At 32.8% G+C, this 16,392-nt stretch overlaps 1 protein-coding gene across 2 annotated transcripts; it reads right to left on the bottom strand.

Annotated features, from left to right (window-relative positions):
- Window positions 1–42: 42 nt before the first annotated feature.
- Window positions 43–14,831, bottom strand: LOC122628260 (mucin-5AC). Of its 2 annotated transcripts, none has more exons than XM_043810364.1 (11): window positions 14,810–14,831; window positions 7,392–7,545; window positions 6,649–6,778; window positions 6,233–6,350; window positions 4,051–4,132; window positions 2,944–2,995; window positions 2,767–2,866; window positions 2,590–2,683; window positions 1,246–2,264; window positions 954–1,160; window positions 43–879 (listed from the first exon to the last, which is right to left on the bottom strand). In XM_043810364.1, exons 2-11 carry the CDS (start codon window positions 7,513–7,515, stop codon window positions 745–747), a joined length of 2,061 nt encoding a protein of 686 aa, XP_043666299.1. In that variant the 5' UTR covers window positions 7,516–7,545; window positions 14,810–14,831; the 3' UTR covers window positions 43–744. The 2 variants fall into 2 exon arrangements, with proteins under 2 accessions (XP_043666299.1, XP_043666298.1); XM_043810363.1 differs by lacking the exon at window positions 14,810–14,831 and adding an exon at window positions 14,022–14,239.
- Between the last annotated feature and the right edge of the window lie 1,561 nt (window positions 14,832–16,392).

The following is a 16,392-nucleotide window of genomic DNA, read 5'->3' as shown; positions in this document are numbered from 1 at the left end:
AGTTAAGCACACAGAGATTATTTTATGATATGATCTTCTTACTTATACGTCAACCCATATATTTATTTGTCCTTTATGATTGCTTTACAGTAGTACAAATCATATGTGCATGCTTTTAAGTAGCACATAATCGTAGATTAACTTTCTGTATAATAATTTCTAATTTCTTTATATATAGATAGTATTATATATTATTTCTACCAAAGAGAGCATAGATAAACTTGTTATAAGTAAGCAATTTATACAAAGATTAAAGTCAATGAATCTATGACAATATCTTCTCATATATAGCATGATGCTAATTGGTCAATTATACACTAAAATAAATTCTTTCTATATTATATATTATTATATCAAATATGATATTGTAAGAAAATATAAGAAACTTATAATTATTAATGAAAGTATCTATATAATGGAAATAGAAATAAATAGTTTATGATTATCTAATGACACATGAAAATACACTTGTATATTAAGAGAATTAAATTTGATTTCTCAATATACATAATCATGTAATCTATCCATTAACTATTTATTAAACAGAATAGCAAGTGTATTTTATTTATATTAAGATTATTAGATATTCAAAATATTGGCAAGAAGAAAAAAACATAATCTACTTAATTATGTACCAAAAAGCCTTCAGTTGATATTTGGACATACAGTGGAAGACGCGAATAACAATATTATCTTTCTTTTTTTGTTAGCATACCCTACCAGTATAGTTACTTTGCAATTAAATTACATAATCACACATGGTAAGGCACAACAGAGTGGTAGGCAAACAGGTACAACTGCTGCCCCACTAGAGGATTTACTTTTACTCTTGCTAGATGCCTCATATTCGTATTTTGCACTTCCTTTTTGCCATCCTCCCTAAGAAATTAAAACCAGATACTTAGAATAGTTGGAAAAATTAAGAATCGAAAGTATTGTGGAATGATACTTACACTAGATTGTGACATAGCTGCACCAAATTCTTCTTTCTTAGTAAACTCAGCTGAACCAGGAGGATAATATACTGGAGGTCCAGCAACGTTCTTGCTTTTCACCTTAGGCGGAGTGTGAGGCAGAAAATCAACTTCCTTTTTTACAGCTGGTGAGTCTTTCTTTTGTTGTTCTTTCTCTTTCTTCTCAATATCTTCCAGTACCTCACGCTTAAGTGTACACGATTAATATTAATCATAATATTAAGGGATAAGTACCCATCAATCAGTATTATATATTTTGGTTATACGTTACCTCGGAATCGGAGAACGAAGCCATAAGATCTTCGAGTCTTGCTGGTGGCCCCTGCTGATCGGTACTAGGTCCTGAAGGTTTCGCATTAACAGGATAAACTTGTACACCTCCTGTTGGGAAAGGCTTAGGTAGAAGTACCTCGTGATCTTCGGCGTTTTTACTTGGAGGTACTGTCGTTGTAGTGTTAGAAAATTTATAAACGGTAGTGGTACCAGGTGGAGTTCCTTGAGAAGGTACTGGATAGTAGTTCGTTTTTGTAGGTGTTCCTGGTTTATCTGGCGTCGGATGTCTTCCAGCAGAAGGTGGTCTGCTCGGATAATGCTCCTCGATTCGATTTATCGTCGTCATGTGAGTTTCATTTATTATAGGCGGTTGATTTTGATAAACGATAGTGGTAGTGTTACCAGGATAATCTGGTCCATCAGACGGTGCTTGTCCATTCGGAAAATTGCCATCTACGTGATAATACTTCTCATTTCTATTGATTGTTGTTCTGGAATCGATATTCGTCTGAGGTGGCGGGCTTGGATGATAATTCTGTGGAAGTGTTCCACTTGACGAAGGTGGCAAACCATGATGGTCCTCGCGATAGAACTTAGTCTCTTTGTGAAGTGCCGTTGATTTTTTCGTCATTTCTATAGGTGGTGGACTACTATATTTGATTGGTCCACCCGGTCCACCTGGTATATTCTCGGTTATAGTTTGATAGGTGATCGTTTTATCTGTAGTAGAGGTACCAGTTCTGGGCAGAGTATAGGTAATAGTCTGATCGCCGGGAAGTACGGCGCCTCCTGGCAATGTGCCTCCCGGTAGATATGTCTCTGGTGCTCCTGGTAACTCGTAGGTGTATGTTTTTATGGTTGTCGTTACTTTCGTGTTGGGACCGGGTGCCAAATTGATCGGTATCGCTGGTGTTGGCGATGGTACTGGGACGTATTCCACGTTTCCGTATTCCTGGCCGTTGTTCGTATGCACAGTAGTCACTGTATTTTGAATGGGACGTGACTCGGCCTGATAACCTGAGATATTAAACGATTATTGTCTTAAATTCACGCCAAAATTATTAAAAGGCACTGAAGAATAAACACGATCGTACTTAAATTATTCTATTTAATTTTTGTAATTATATGATGCAATTGTCAATTGAATTCTTCATCTCTTAAATCGTTATCTTGTATCGGTTTTTTTTTTTTGTAATTTAATAATGAAGAAAGATCTTAGATGTTAACTAGCACTTTTCTTGATTATTGAATTGTTCTTAATTCAGTATTTTTTTATTATGAAAAATAATTGTGTTACTGTCGTTTTAAATAGAAGGATAATGATACTTAAAGATTTACGTACTAGATGAATCGTGTATATATTTTACATCTCGATATTGAGTTCCAGGAGGAGGTGAAGTTTGAATGGAGTGAGGTGTCGGACTATCAGAAAATACCTAAAATATCAGAAATGTTTAACGATAAATATTATGAATAAATTGACTATTGAATAGATTATTTGTTTTATTGCGATACTCACTAGCTCTCTGTTAACCGTAGACTTTTTAGCGGTAGGTTCAGGACTACGGCGTCCTGTTTGCGTTTTGTTCTCTTCGTAGGTAATCTCATGGATATTATCACTGCAAATATTTTCATGTAATATTTTTTCTTTATTTCTATTAAACGTTATTCTGAATGATATAGTGAGTAAACTTACAGCATCGGTGTAGCAGTATTCATCATCGCGTTATCTGCCATTGCCCATGAGTCTGCAAATTTAAAATACATTAACGTCTTTGAAATCGAAACATCAAGATTTATAAAATTCTTATTTGGTAAGCGTAACCTTCCATAACTCAACAGGCCACTTCTCTCTCACGGTCATCTTTCTCTCCTTCTTTCTTTTAAACGAAGAGTAGGAGGAGAAGGAGCCACGCAAAAATTGGGTCAGCGTTCAGCTATACGCGATCCTAATATGGATAGGCTCGAGTATCGTATACATGTACGACGTTATTGCAAGGGAAACGCCAGCAATCTCCAGTTATCTCGATTCAACTGAATATCATGAAAAGTGTCGCTACTTAACGGCACGTTTTGTTTTGTTACCATCTTCAGTCTGCGTTTCACATAAAAACTAAACAACTAATTGAGACATTAGATATCGCACGTATTTTGTGATATTTGTGATTTCCATTTATGTAAATTGTAAGATTCTTTATAATGATTTCTTCATAGTACATTTTTAAATAATTTCGTAGAAATTTCTAAATAAAAATATCGTCATAGCGTTTGCATATAATTCATACGTTCGCATCATTAGTTTCATTATTTTTCTTTGTTTTTTAAGGAGACGATTAAAGAGATAAAATATTTACGAAGAGATCGAAGAAAATTTTTCGGAAGATTTACATTATCAAGATTTACCTGTCTATATTGTATTAAATCGTCGAATCTTTTTCATTTTATCGTATTCATTGTCAATTAACCGTATACCTGCAAGGCCGTTGCACGCCTTAAAAGGAGCGACACGAGAGACCGGCCGCCCCTTCCTTCTACGATCGCTTAAAACGCGCTCGCACGCAACACGATTCGTCGCGGACACATACGGCCAGTTTATACCAAGAATTAAAGCCTTACCGAACTCTAAAGTTCACTTGTAAAGCTCAAGTCGAATCAAGTTGGTTTGTGTATTTTCTTTTTAAATTATTTTGTACGAACATTTATCACGAATGACGATCCATCATTAAGTATAGACAAATCGTTGATGCTAAAAATAATTATGATCTAATGCTATATTTGACAAATCAGAATGAGTATTGCTTACCGACTGGTTTTCCATCGATGCTCTTGTTATACTGATAGGAAACCTGTTTATAAGCAACGGTTTTGCTTTGCCCCGGTTGAACCTACACAGGGAATAGAAATTATATTTTGATTGACTCTTAAATCCGGCAGTCGATCGAATTTAAATTAATAAAACTCTTCAATTCGAAGAATGATGAACATTTTAATCTTCGATCATCAATCGAGCAATAGTTTAAAAATGTAAACTATTTATTTGTTCTCATTGCATTCTTTGAAAAAACAATTAGGTTGAATTAATGTGGATACGTGGGTCGTATTTTGAATACATCGATTTTCCTTATATGATCCTGATTAAAAGTATCTATCTTAATTGACGTTGGCGTATTGATATCATATTTTAAAGTATCATGGAATTTTAATAACGAATCAATGAGATATAGCGTTTACAGAAATTTTTGAGATATCATTTATCATAATTCGTTCTTCGTATCGTGCTATAAAATATTATATCGAGAGTTGTTTGTGAAAGATATTTGCGATGCATTCCGATTAGTCAATCAATAGTTCTGTTCAAGATTAAGGTATAATTAGAATAAAACTTTATGTAAATCAAATAATCTCTATCAATAAAAGTTGAATTATTCGTATTTACGTTGAAGTCAAGGATATATATTTACATTGAACTATGAACTTACGATTGTTAGATTAAAATAAAAAATTTCAAATATGTTTTAGCATGAAAAAAGATTCCCGAGTTTCTCGTAGATGCCTTAAGGAGATGTTTTAAAGGAAGAAATCGTGTCCCGTTTGCGGTGTGAGAACGGACGAGCAAATTACACGTACGGTCGATTTATTTTCGTTGAACGTTAGATCGGAGGCCGCAGGAGCTGCGATTATCTCTTAGTCTCAAGTATAGGCGTGATATCACTCTCTAACGTTTCTAACCAAGGGATCGCATTAAGCGCATGTCGATGTACATATGTACACACCTATATATATGCGTATATATGCATGAGTATACGTAAGTACACTTGCGTAGAGATTTTGTCGACACGCAGCTCGAGGGCAAACGCACCGTGCAACGTAATCTTCCGTGTCTATTATCCAGGACGTAAAATCGTAAAGTGACGCGTTTCGAACTGGTAATCGTTGATTAAAAGGTTTGAAAGAGCAGTCACGCGAAGAAATGACGAACGATTCTCACATTAGGTGTTGGAAGCGAAGCGAAGAGAAACGATCACTCGCGACCAAACTTAACTCTTCATAATAGCATATCTCAACTTATGAGCCGCTTTAAATTTTTAATCGGGTGTAAAATAATAATTGCTATCTTACACCAAAGTGAGAAAGGTGATTCATTTCTAATAGATTCCCAGAAAATTTTCGTAAAATGTTCTTTCGAGTTCACGAGAATACTAAAAGTGTAATATAAAAGTAATATTTGTAAAAAAAAAGTGTGATATTTGTGAAAAAGATAATATTTGTATTGTTTAAGTCTTATTTTTTTCCGACACAAAATTGAATATTTCTTAATATTCGAAGGTTAATATTTGTTAAATGTAAGTTATACTTTTACTTATTTACATTAGTATAAGTTATATTATTAATTTTACATTATATAATATAATTTTTTAGATGCAAAGCTTTATGAATATTGGATTATAAAGTATTAATGCACACTTAAGAGCATCGAAGAGAATAGTCAGCCTATCGATTTATTACGAATTTAAGTTCAAAGTTCTGTTTTTATTGCAATAGAACAATTCATTTTTGAAACGAACATTTCTGAAATGAATGAAAATTTGCTGATGATCATTTCTTTAATTTTTGCTTAAGTACGCGTTGCTTCTTAACAAGCGATAACATTTTAAATATGTAAATTTAATATTTGATACTCTTTACGTTTCTTTTTTCTCTTTAATTTACATTAATACGTGTAGAGTTTTATGGAGACGAGGAAATACTAGATACTCGTATGCTAATTTGTAATTATCATACATGATTCTTGCTGTTCTTTTTTTTTTTGGTTTTTTTGTCATTAGATAATAGCTTTGATTTTATTCTAACGAGACGTTGTTTTAGAATGAATGATTATTGTGCAAGTTTTCAAAAGAAGCTCAAGGATTTTTTTTTTAATGTTGCATAATCGATGTTACTGATATAATTAAGATCGTTATCGATCATAAAATATTAATTCTTACATTTTGGAGTTCTGCATCGAGAAGTTCTAAACCTGGTATACCACTGGGTGCTCCACTGGGAACTGTACTCACAAACTTTTCAGTGGTTGTTTTAGTAGTGCGTGTTGGTGATATAGTCCTGAAAGTTTATTTTTTATAATTATTTTTTGTTAAGATACCTACAGAATTATTATGTTTCGTTTTATAATTTCTTTTTACTACTTTAATTTTTGTATCGTTTAAACGCGAAATCACAGAATTGATGATAAATGCGTTTAGAATTTATACATTATTTATTATTAAATATAATAACTGAATAAAAGTTATTTCTCTTTCAAAGTTTCTTAAGATTTTTAAGTGAATTTTTTTTTTGTTGATATCACATACCATGCGTTGCATTGGGAAAGAAATGTAATATTTTACGAGAAGACTCTCACCTGCCTTCGGTGACCACTCTAGTTGGATTCGCAGCCACACGGTATTCGACTTGAGGCGAGAGAGCTCTTCCACTTCGACTTGGAGTGGCACTTCTCGAGACGCTAGTCTGAAGATCCTCGAGAAGTGCATCTGAAATTGTTCGAAAAGTGTCGTGTTAATATGACACGAGAGAGAAATTTCATTACTTCTCTAGAAAGAGACATTCTGGACGTGACTAACTTCATTAAGAGATGTTATTTTATTCAAAGTGAGATTATTTTCGTTAATTCATCTATTTAAAAAATATCACTATCGTATTTCGATTTTGATGGTATCATCGAAAGAATGATCTATGCTACTACTTTCAAATAATTAATAAGTATGATTATTAGCATTAATGTACAGTAGTATACAAAGTGCATTAGCAAAGTGATTGATTTACATTAGTTCTTATACTTATTTCACAAAGAAGGAAAAGTGAGTGGGATGACAAAAGTAAACGACGGGAATAAAATGTCGAGCGTTGCTATTATTGGTGCATGCACGACGCTACGAGATTAGAAAGGCGGACGACGACGATGACGACTACGGTTGGTAATGCATAAGAACAAGACATCTCTTCGACGGTAGAGATTTTAATGCAATTTCGAAAATGGCCGAACGAATTCGTCGCATGGATGGTGACTTTTGAGAAACGTCAGTCACTCGATTAAAAATCGAACAGATAGAATTACGTTGTCTGGTGTCACGTTTAAAGGTTTACCTAAATTGTTTTCGAGACTGCCGGCCGTGACTGCGCCGTGGCTTTGGCCAGATATAGGACCGCCATGACTCACGATCTTTCTGCTGGTGTGCGTACTCGTCCTCTCCCTTACAGCCGTTGACATCGCGTTCCTTGTAGCCCTACCTCACGATACCTAAATCAATATTGATAAATTTATTTAATTCAATCAATATTAAATATACAATTCAATTTATTAAAGCAATCATTGTTATATATAATATTCAAGAATAAATTAGATTAGCATATTCAGAAGCATTTGAGTTTAATAAATTTTATCAAGCCTCGTATTTTTAATTTATCAGTAATTTAGATTATCGTGGATAATCTCTCTTTGATATTTTATAGATATAAGCGCTCGATAGAAGGCTTTATCTATTTATAGAAGCTTGCATATATTCAAAACACGATAAATGCATAGGAATTGGATCTACGGGTGTGGTGCAGGAACTTTAGTTCGGAGCCGGTTTACCGATAGCACGTCGTGCTCGTAACGCAGGACATCGACATTCGTGTGGGTCGTGATAACATTTTTCCAGCTCCAACAAAATTTGCAAGTATTCGCATAATTATTTACAATTTATTTCAGCTAGTCGAATCTATTCGTAGCTTGTCTTCTATTTAATGTAATATCATTCTCGTTTAACAAATATCTGTATTTCTATAAAGTATAAAAATATCATTCCTAGAATTTAAGTTACATTTTGAAAAGTAGTCCTCGTATTATTTCGAATTGCTTGCCAAGTTTTAATAAAATTTTGATATTAACCAAGATTAAATTTCAAAATTTATTTTAAATTATTGTTCTGCTACTTTAATTTAATTAATACTTCCATTTTACATGACAATTCGTGATTTTATAGCTATATTAAAATACTTTTTTCTATCTATTATATACCTCTATTCTTTGTACATAAATTCATTAGTAGAAATAACAAATTATTAGTTCCTAAGTAAAAGAATATGCATCGTATTACATAGAGTATACATGGTATATTTTTAGAAAGTTCAAAAGAATCTGTTATGATTTTCCGCGTAAGTTTAAATGGCGATCGATTTTCTCCACGAAAATAAAGCATCCGGTGGTATATTGGGCGGCGATGTGGGAGAATTTAGCTGACTGGATGCTATTTCCTCGAGAAACGCCAAACGTCTTGTTTATTCCGGCTGAGGCACCGATACGAATGGGGCCAAGGGGCCAAGGAGCCTTTCCGAGAATCGACCACTAAGAATCGTTCGCTTGAACGAGCTCCTACGATCTCCACTGAAACGACTTCTTGCTATGAATCGGCTTAAAAGCCGGACGGAACTCGTAATAATCATCGAGCTCGTTACCGACGTGAACAAACGACGAAATTTCCTCACGAAATCCGTGATTTTTTGAATCGCCTTTTCTACTTTTTCTTCCTTTTCAATTTCGTTGTCGCCATAAAAATGCGAAAAATCATTGTGCTTTCTTGATCTTTCTCTCCCACAATACTTCCTTTCTACTAATTAAGAATTATAGTCTTGAATAAAATCTCGTTGTAATTTTTCTCATCTATACTTGGAACATCGAAAGAAGTTTGCTCAAAGAGTTACATAATATTTTATTTTTCGTAACCATCCAACCAATCTACTAATCTTTTGAATCTAATCAGATAACAGAATAGATCTAATTTGTAGGAGATGGTGAACGAACAAAAAAATTAGAATAAGTCATGTTATCTATGTTGATCCGAGGTCGTCGGGAGATCAAGATATTCTTTCGTGGTATTGAGAGGAGGTCCTTCTCAGTCTGTCTTCTCTTTTGACGAAGATTTACGAGTAGTTAACGAGTAGTTAACAAGAGTATGTTTGAGTACGTACACGCGTTCATGGTAGATCGTTAAAAACACTTTAATCGTCCTATACGCCACTGTTAGGAGAACGAAAAAGATAGACGCACGTCCTCGTGACCACTTAAAGGCCTTATGTTGCAAAGGTTATCTCCGAAAATTTTTTTGTAGATCATCTCGAGATCTCAAACTCTAATTCAAAGTCGACCGACGATGTTTTGTACACACGTTACATATGTATATGAATATATACATACGTATGTACAAATATAGAGTATACGTAATTATTCGATCACTCTCCCTCACTCTCTAGAACGATATTTGCAATACAGTGGCGTAATCACTATGAAGAAAAGATTAAATTTTCATAAGTAAAGCTTTTCATGTTATTTTATTTAAAAATATCATTCTTATGCAATTTGTCTTTTTTTATTTAAAATTCCGAACGCGAGAAAAAATTATTTAACATTTCAACATCGAATTCGTTATCAATTTAATGAACATTTTTTGTTTCAGGGAAATATTTAAGCATCGTTTGTTAACATTTCCATTGGAATATTACTTACGATTATTCTATAGAAACAAATCATTCAGTATAGATTTAGATAGAATCGATAGATCAGTTACTACACATTAACAAATATGGTAAACTGAAGAGTTTTTGTGATTACGCCACTGTCAACTACGATGTAACCGCCTTTAAGTACATCGTTAACAACGAGTTACAGTGTTGGTGACATTGTGCACCGTGACTCAAGGACCACGCGTTAATCAAAATGACGATGACTGTGATTGCGTTTGTTTCGAGGACGTATTTGTCATTATAAGTTTTGGCGAAAAGCGTTTAATAGTTACATTCTTTTTTTAGTTCATTTATATTCTTTGTTCTTCGAGGAATCATCCAATAATTCAAATGATTTACAATTTGTTTTCGCTCAAAAGAGAATGCCAAATTGCATCTCTCTGTTTTCTTTCGCTTTTGAATTTCGAATCTCAATGGTATACAAGAAAGATAAAAGTGTAGGTATCTTATTTAGGATCGCGATACTAAAAACACAATATACATTTAAAATCATTATTCTACGCCATTTATAATATCGACATGCGTTTGCAATTTATATTTGCAAATGTAACCAAGGTTCTACTCGTCACGCATTTCATAAAAATGAACCTTCGCTCTTTTGCAATCATTAGTATGTACATAGTATATACAACCTTCTCGATAGATACATTGGCAAGATTGTTATTGCCAATGAAAAATGGAAACGTACAACAAAATTAATAGTGTTCACTTATTGTATTATTTTCATTTCGTTTTCTTTAGTTCTATCGTTAATTTTTTAGGATATCAAAGTTTGTTAATCTTATATAATATAAAAGAGTCGGTATGACTCATCTATATATATATATATCATGGCTTTTTCGAGAATTCAGAAGTTTAAATATACCTTGAAAATTTGAAAATAATGGAAGTATAAAACAGTATTGGTTTGTGATATTGGTTTGTGATATTGATAATTTATGCACAGATAAAATGTTTTACGATATCGATCGTGCAATAGATTATATGTATTTTAAAATAATTTAATGAAAAAATTCGATGAATCATAGATAATAAAATCTTGCTATTGCAATTTCCAAAAGCTAATGAATAGACAAATATTCGTTACGAGTATTTCTTTTGATCAAAAAAAATTTACGTTCGTACAAAGGAAGTGATTATCCAATATGGAAGTGTAAACAGTGACACAAGTAAGAGAATTACATGGAATACGAACGATAACACAGCCGTTCGATCGGGCTTATTAAATTTCAGTTTACGTTCGAAAGAACATATGTCCAATCATGTAGGATTTCCTAATAGAAAGTCTTTATTGATAATTAACATCGTTTCATTTATTTAATCCAATTTAATCTTTGTATATTTGACATAGATCGTCTATTAGTAATAAGTTTTTGATATAATAAATTATAGCATAAATAATTAAAGTTATAGAATACGTTTTAATTGAAAATAGTATAGAATGACTACAACTAATTAAATTCATTAAAAATCGTTACAAAATCTTTTTATGTTCGTTTAACAAATTCGTTAGATAGTTTGTCAGGCAATTTATTAAATTCCGGTTAGTCCTTTGATGAACTTTAATCCTCAACTTTTATATTCCTTAATAAATATAATTATGATACGTCCCATTCAAGTTACTTCACAAGCGTAATTTTCGAAAGACGACCTTGTGTTCGGTTACTAATAGATCGAGCATGTATAACCTTAGCTTTCACTCTGTTAACAAGGCATTCTCCTATATCGAATTTCCTCGATGCCGAAGGGAAGAGAACCTAAGAGATTCCAAGGTTAGTATGGCAACCTCTGTCAAAACGCGACTACGTTCCCCTCTTGAACCCATAGTAACTCAGATGGAAAGAAATCCTTAATATTTTTCCAAGTGAATAAATACTCCATTACGTGAAAAGAGGACAGTATGATTTTTTTCTTTCAGTTCCTTCTTATTTATTCGATAGGATAACAATAGTTGGCATCTTTTATCAGATGAAAATGGAGATTAGTATTATTGTTTGCTTAAATGTAATTAGCAAAAGAACTATTATAAAATAGTCTTCAATTCTACTATGTAAAATCAAAAATATTACCCTACTTCAATAGGGAGAAAAATAATATTTTACGAATGTACTATAGAATATAGGCAGTTCACGATTTTATGAATTAATTTTTTACGATCTTTTTTCCGTAAAGTAAACATATATGAAATGAAAATTCACATTTCCTACGAACCCAATGTAGTAAATATGTCTTTTGTTTCTGATAATATATTTTTCCCATTAAAAAATTTAATCGTGTTAAATAAAAGATAAATATTTTTGATATATCATATAAAAAAAATTTTAAAGCCGATAATTTGTAAACCGAGAACTAACTATATAGGTATATATATATATATATATATATATATATATATATATATATATATATGTATGCGCGCGCGTGCGTGTGTATATGTATACATATATATATAACGTATGACATTACGTGGGTGACGAGCTGCCTGACCAACCGGCGGCGCCCGGAATCTCGTCTCATCTCCTTTTTATCTCTTTCTTCTCTCGCGCCGCCATCTTACCCTCCTCCAACCGTTGGCCACCGATCTTCGTTCTTTGTTTGATCCGCATAAATATAACACTCTCACCTTTTTCTATATTTTGCGTAGTTATTCGTCGGATTATCGAATGAGTAGTCACAAAATTCATAAAATCTTAAGAGAGCTATTTGTCATACTTTTTCTATTATTTCTCATATTTATAATCTTATGTACTTTTATCAATTGATTAATTATTTATTTACTGATATATCCTCAATCATTTAATTATTTTGCAAGATATTTTCTTATTTTATAATCGAATTCCCTGTATATAATACATATTTATATTCGTATATGTAAATGTAAATATTTTTCGATTTATAATTTCTCTTAAAAAAAATTCTATGCATATCTATAAATAATATTTTATTATCATTCGCTCATATTTCACGTAAAAAGGACGTCGTGGAGTCGTATAAAATCACGAAACTACATCGGCGAACCTGAATCTATTCTTGGCTTGCTACCTAGTGGTAGTAGTCGCACAAAGTTTCGTACCAACGGCTTTTTGGCGTTATGCCTATTTTTGCTCTTGCTTTCGTCCTTCAACGTCCCATTTACCCCGCTACACAAAAGTTCACATTTAATATATTGGAACCAAAGAAACTTTTCTTTTATATCGAGTATCGATATGTGTTTATGGTGATTCGGTGATTTATTGTGTAATGTACGAATTTTGTTATATTTAATATTTCTATAAAACAAAAAGAATTCAAAGACGATAAAGAGAAACATGAATAATTCGCCGTTTCGATGGGCACGTATTCATGATTGCGAAAACCTATGGAACGAGTTATACATTGGTAAAATCTCTATAAAAACGTGAAGAGAGATTTGACCTTCCACCTATCCAAGGAAAAGAATCGTTTGGATCGTTTGGTTATCGGATTACGTATGCCAACAAGAATGTTTGATACTTATCGTCGTGAAGCTACCATACGTGTGATGTATCATTTTCTATACTTTTATGTCTGTTAATGAATTATTTTTATATTGTATGAAATGACGAAGCTGCAGAAATCAGCTATAGATACCGGTTATATACTTAGTTGAATTTAAATATAAAAAGAAAGATCACAACGCGTTAAATAATGACACATGTAGTATAATGCCATCCACTGTTTATGAGTACTCGAACCTGTTAAGATGCTTTTTTCTGGACGTAAAGAGACTAATCACTGTACAGTGTGCATTGACAGACCACGTCAATATATGCTGAATTGATCTTTAAATACTTCATCTCAAATTGAAAACACTGAAGATTTTTCTAAAGATATAATTAATTTCTAAAATATTAATTAATAATTGTGGTAATAATTATAATACAAATTAGTTGATAAATCATGACATACGGAAAAATTGGTCGATCTTCGAATTATATGAATTTCTTCTTTAATTTGACGAAGATCATAAAATCGATTGGAGATTCATTAAATGACATAATTGATCTCAGTTTTGCATATTGCTTCGTACTAGGTAAAAATCAGCCAAATTTAGGAAACAATGAAAAATAATGAGTTCCTTGTGGCGGAGGAATGTAATTAGCGATATAAATGATAAATCATAAGTGCTATAACAGTGAATTCAATTTTGCAGATGATTACTTATAGATCTGTGAATCTAAGATCATTTCTCACCTCGCGAGAAAGGAACTAATCCCAATTTGATTTTGTTGAAACGACACACCGACGATTCAATTAATTTTTTCGTTTCGTTTTTTTTTCGTTTTTCCTCTTGATCGCGTGTCACGAGATAGATTAAGTAAGATCGGATCGACGGATCAATGGATCGCGATCAAGAAGACGTTTCACCGAGAGACACCGCAGTGGCCGTCAGTCTAGAACTGGTTGTATCCACTTGAGCCTACGTTCGCGGGAGTTCGCCGATACACGCCACGAATCGTACGCACGCACGCATGCGCGAACGCGAATGAAACGTAAGCGCCCGTCAGGTGTTCGCCCATTGCTTCTTTTTTGATTTTATCCTCTTCTTCCATTCTCAAAATTTGAGCAAATCTTGCTTCATCTTTTTCTGCTTTTTTATTATCAACATCTTTAACTCGTGACATTTACATCTGGTGTAGTCTTAAGATATACAGATATATTATTCATTTTATGAGAAATTTTTTATTATGGTAGTTGTAATTTGAAGAAATGTAATTAAACCAATGATAATAATGATATTCTTTAATTATCAGTGAATCTTTAATAATCTTTAGATCGTAATGTCAGTAACGATACCATATTAATTAATAACTATAATTTTTGTTATATCGATAAATTAAGTATCATATGTATATACATAGGTAAATACAGAGATATACACGTACAACTTTAAGTATCTGTTTAAATCTAATATTTATTAACTTTACAATATATTTTTGCACGTTTAAGAATTTATACACAGATTTGATGAGTCTACTTACATCTGTTCGAACTCTGTTATCTCTGTTTGAAGAACCCAAACTCTCTGCAAGTAAGATAATTAGCCATTGAATGTAAAATTTAACACTCTTCACTTGCAAATTTAACTTTCAGTTTACTTTGACGTGGTACAAAGATGTAACAGTCACGTAGATAGATTTGGTTTTTCCTTTCTATTTTTTTTTCTTTTCGTGAAGATATTTTGTCGCGTAAACGCAGGTGCGCTTAAGGAACCCGTCGGAAAAGCGCGGGCACAGCCTGCTTGGTCAGTGCATTCGCGGAAGTCGTACTTCTATCTGCAGGGACGCATCCGTTCACATCTTGCACACGATTAAGGCATGATCTTTGTAACGCTTACGATTCCAATCAAGGACGTTTAATCGTACGTGCTTAAAATGAATTTTTGTATTATTTCGAAGTGATTAAAAATTATATCGAAATACTTTTTTCTTTTATTATCACGGAGTGAAATGGGATAAGGCATTTTGTTTTTGATTTATTATTCGTTATCTTTTTCTTATCATATTATTTATAAAAACTAATGTAACATCGCTAAACGTATTTTAGTTGTAAATCACGATTTCGTGGAATTGTAATCGATGACATCTCGTCAATCCATACCTTTTATTTCTTTCCTATCGCCCACGTTACCATAGTGACTGCCTACAGCTCCACCGCAAGAATCGTTGTTTATGGTAATATCTTAGTATGGCGGATACATCGATGACGACGTTCTATGTTACTTATGTATAGAAATAGTTTAATCTTGACCATTTCCGCTCGATTGATTTTACTTCGAAGATTTTCCCCGTTTAATGTTCGATTAACCTACATGTTGAGAAAGAATAAGCATACGATAAAAAGATCATTCGATAGATCGAAAACAGAAGACTATTCGTGTACAAATTCTGATGTCGTTGAAACTTGATTTTGCTTGGCACGAGAGACCACGATTACTCCGACACACGCTGCATACAAATAATCGACCGTTTCGACGGTGACGTCATCGTAAATAAAACGAGAGAAAAAGAAACAGCAACCTGACTTATCGCTGACATCATTTTTCTGATCGTTCGAGGCGACGACAGCCTCCACGTTTTCTTATTTTTAATGAACAACTATCTTCAATGTCTCGTGATTGGAGCTAAAATAAAATGCTTCGTGGTAATTGTTTGATTACTTTTCTCGTACAAGAAAAGACATTAGAATTGAAGTGTAATGTGAATATTCTCTATTTTTATATTTTCTTTAAGATAAATGCTTTTTTACGAGTTATTTTTAGTAGTTCGATAAAATTATTTATATATAAAAAAATTCTACGGTTTTTTTATTTCTTAATCAAGTATTTTAAAAGAAGAGGGCGCCAAAAGTTCACATTTGAATCTTAAAATAAACGGCGCGTATACGTTTAAAAATATCGCGCAAGAGGTCGTTGTTGGACATTGAAAATGGCTTTCTCTTTGCTCTCGAAGCGGGTGTACCAGCCATCGTCGCGACAGAAAATTCTATTATCGACATTGATATCTTCAGAAAAAGAAGAATAAGCAAAACATTTAAGAATAAAAAGGTATTATTTTCTTATTGA

This window comes from Vespula pensylvanica, chromosome 4, assembly GCF_014466175.1.
Source record: "Vespula pensylvanica isolate Volc-1 chromosome 4, ASM1446617v1, whole genome shotgun sequence".
In the NCBI taxonomy this organism is placed as follows: domain Eukaryota; kingdom Metazoa; phylum Arthropoda; class Insecta; order Hymenoptera; family Vespidae; genus Vespula; species Vespula pensylvanica.
The sequence above is the reverse complement of the archived record's forward strand: the minus strand, read 5'-3'. Positions and strand labels throughout refer to the sequence as shown.

Coding starts and splice junctions, on each gene's coding strand:
- LOC122628260 (XM_043810364.1), bottom strand. CDS start 7,515: ATGTCAACGGCTGTAAGGGAGAGGACGAGTACGCACACCAGCAGAAAG. Junction 4,133..6,232: donor TCGATGCAGAACTCCAAAAT/GTAAGAATTAAT, acceptor TTCCCTGTGTAG/GTTCAACCGGGGCAAAGCAA. Junction 880..953: donor CAGCTATGTCACAATCTAGT/GTAAGTATCATT, acceptor TTAATTTCTTAG/GGAGGATGGCAAAAAGGAAG.